At 35.9% G+C, this 3,460-nt stretch overlaps 1 protein-coding gene across 1 annotated transcript; it reads right to left on the minus strand.

Annotated features, from left to right (window-relative positions):
* Positions 1-1,728: 1,728 nt before the first annotated feature.
* On the minus strand, positions 1,729-2,664 carry LOC127556674 (olfactory receptor 13C2-like). The gene has a single exon (XM_051990005.1). The coding sequence runs from the start codon at positions 2,662-2,664 to the stop codon at positions 1,729-1,731; it is 936 nt and encodes a 311-aa protein (XP_051845965.1).
* Positions 2,665-3,460: the final 796 nt, after the last annotated feature.

A 3,460-nucleotide genomic window follows, 5' to 3' on the forward strand; every position in this document is an offset into this window, starting at 1 on the left:
TCCCAAATCATTTTGTTTATATCCCTTTTGTAGCACAAAGCCTATTATGCTTTTCATTTTTGGTATTTTTTGCATATATACAGGAGGCAGTAACTTCTGTGTTTTATTTAGATATTTCAGTGCCTTGCATATAGTAGGCACTCCTTCAATTATTTTTTTTTTTTGAGCCAATTGGAATTTTAAGTTTACTTGCTCAGTATATAAAGCTAGTAAGTATCTAAGATAAATTGTGAACTCAGAGCCTTTTGACTCCAGTGTCGGTGTTCTATCCACTTAACCACTAACTTGTCTCTTCATTGAATTCTTATGCAATAGTTGAAAGAAAATCTAGGGCATGAAATGCTGACAAACGCCACAAAAACGTATGTCAATATTTCACTGGAAAAACATTGTTGTAAATAGCAACCTGTCTACAAATTAGTAGATAATTCTGACAGAATTGATTGAGTTTTAGGAGGTTAAATAACTTGGCCATGGTCACAGAACTAGTAAACAGCAGAGAAAATATTTAAAGCCAGGCTTTCCAGACTCTAATTACATCTATATATAATATAACACAGCATTATGTATAACACATATATCATAGGTAGCATTATATGTTATTTATATATATGTACATATACTTCAGAATCTCAAACACACAAAAGGGAGCAGAATAAACATTTATTAGGTGTAGAGGGTGGGACTTTAGAGTATACGTGAAGCAAGGTGTTAACTCAGTGGAATGGATGAGCTGATTGTTCTCTAGTTCACTTAGTACTTAGTATGGTGATATAATGGTTCTCTAGTTCACACATACTCAGTGTGCTATTATGATGTAATTACAATAAGGTATATAAGGGCTAAGAAAGACTGGAAGGTAGACATTCTATCTTTGACCAGCCTTGTGGTGGCTGTCCTGCCTCCTGCACTAAGATCAAGACCAGGCCAGAATAAAGAATCTAGACTCTATTCTTGACCAATCTTATGGTGACTATTCTGCTGAGACTAAGGCTTATCAGGAGGCCTTCCAGAAAGCTAGCCCACACATTACAATTAGGCTCCTTTTTTTTTGCTGAGGCAATTGGGCTTAAGCAATTTGCCCAGGGTCACACAATATTAGGCTCCTTTTAAGCGTTGTTATATGCACATTATAAATATTATGTCTTTTGATTAGAGCATACATTTATTCAGTCCAAAAAGGAGATTGGAATGGATATTGAGTAGAGATAACTGAGTTTTATATTCTCTTATGAAAATTTCCATAAATGCAAACATGTCTTAAAGTTTATGTAGTTGGGTTGTTTTATTGAGCTATTATGGCCAAAAATTATTCAATCACCCCAAAAGATGATGCAAATCAAAATAAATAGGCTACAACATATTACCAACAAATGCTTAAATGAAAAAAGTATAAGGGACATTATTTAATATATAAGAGCAGTAAAGAAAGCAGGAGTGTTCAATAGTAAGATTAAAGTAATAGGAAGACATTCCAACTTATCCATTAATATCTTTGTGTCACTTAAAAAAAAAGAGTTAGGTCTCATCTGGATTGGATAGAACAACTACTGAGAATTTATCAGAAAACATGGCTCACTATTGTATAAAGTGAAAAACATGGAGAGAGGGACTGTGATCTTTCTTGTAGGAGAATATGCACCAATAAGGAATTCAAAGTATCCAAGTAAATTATTGACCTGTGCAGGGGACCTGCAGTATGGAGCCAAGCCAAATCTTTCACAGTTTCTAGAAAGACAGACTTCTGCTTAGCACTTTTTTTACTGCAGCATTCACATCCTTGTTCCTTAGACTGTAGATGATGGGATTGAGCATTGGAGTAAAAATCCCATAAAACATGGCAATCAACTTATCTGTGGTCAGTGAAGCTTTGGACTTGGGCTTCATATACATGAAGAGAATTGTCCCATAGAAGATGATCACTACGGTCAGGTGGGCTGAGCAAGTAGAAAATGCTTTGCTTCTCCCCTCAGCAGAACGGATCTTTAAAATGGTGGAGAGGATGAAGACATAAGAAACAATGATTAATAAGAGGGGGGTCAAGGTAAGGATTATAGTTGCTACCAGCATGATGAGTTCATTCAGGGAGATGTCAGCACAGGCCAGGTGCATGACAGCCAGTATTTCACAGGTGAAATGGTCTATGATATTTTTCCCACAAAAAGGCAACTGCATCGTAAGAATGGTTTGAAACAAAGAGTTAAGACCGCCTATTAGCCAGCACAAAGCTGCCAGGTTCACATAAACGGTTCTGTTCATGACAATGGGATATCTTAGAGGGTTACAGATAGCCACATAGCGGTCATAAGCCATGACAGCCAGCAGGATGCACTCTGTCGTTCCCATGGCAAAGGAGATTGACATCTGGGCTGCACATCCTGAGAAGGACAAGGATTTTCGTGTAGACAGGAAGTTCACCAGCATTTTAGGCACAAATGAAGATGTGTAACAAATGTCTAAGAAGGAAAGATTACTGAGGAAGAAGTACATGGGAGTGTGAAGATGGGAATCCAGAATGCTCAGTATGATAATGACACTGTTTCCAAAGAGGATGACCATATATATTGTCATGCATAACACAAAAAAGAAAATCTCAAGTTTTGGATATTTGGAAAGTCCCAGGAGAATGAATTCAGTTAGAACTGTCCTATTGGTCCCTTCCATTGCTCTCTCCTTCCAGCTGCAGGAAGAACAAAATACCCTTAGGAGCATTTCAACAGATATTTGAGTCTTACAATAATGCTATTCATGGATTATATTGTTGGATAAAATTCTGGTCTTGGAATCAGGTGGACCTAAGTTTAAATCCTGCTTCAGACTCTTACTTGATGATCCTGAAAGTCATTTAACCTCTGAAGGCCTCAAATTCTTGAAATGTAAAGTTGGGATGATAATAGCTTCTACCTTGGATAGTTATTGTGAGTGTTAAATGAGAGAACATGTAAAGCATTTTGCAAAACTTTGTTTCCACTCAAAATTCTATACTCTTTCCTCCCTTATACCATCCAGATGAAGAAATTATTTCATTCAAAATTCTATATTCTTCTCTATATAAAACCATCCAGATGATGTCACTGATTCTAGTGTTGTCCATATTCCAGCCTGTCAAGAGCAGAAATAATTGCTAAAAACAATCTTAGATGAGTTAAGGAGCTCAGTAACTTGCTTTCTGCAAGTCAGAAGTAATTTCAGAGAAGCAGAGAGGAAGGCATACATATGTAAAACATTTTGCTAAACTTTGTTAAATAGTTATGAGAAAGGTAGAGTTGAAGGAAGAGATAAGATTGATTTTTAATAAGATTTGGGATTTTTTTTTTGGTACCTACTTAATTAAACCCACTTGGCTGAGATACAAGTTAAATCCACTTTATATAGAATGAAGGGTATCTAGGATAAATTTCATTTGATATGAATTTTAAAAAAAAGTTTGCACGTGTATTCTTCTAAAAACCTTTTAAAT

Source organism: Antechinus flavipes, chromosome 1, assembly GCF_016432865.1.
Source record: "Antechinus flavipes isolate AdamAnt ecotype Samford, QLD, Australia chromosome 1, AdamAnt_v2, whole genome shotgun sequence".
Taxonomy (NCBI): Eukaryota; Metazoa; Chordata; class Mammalia; order Dasyuromorphia; family Dasyuridae; genus Antechinus; species Antechinus flavipes.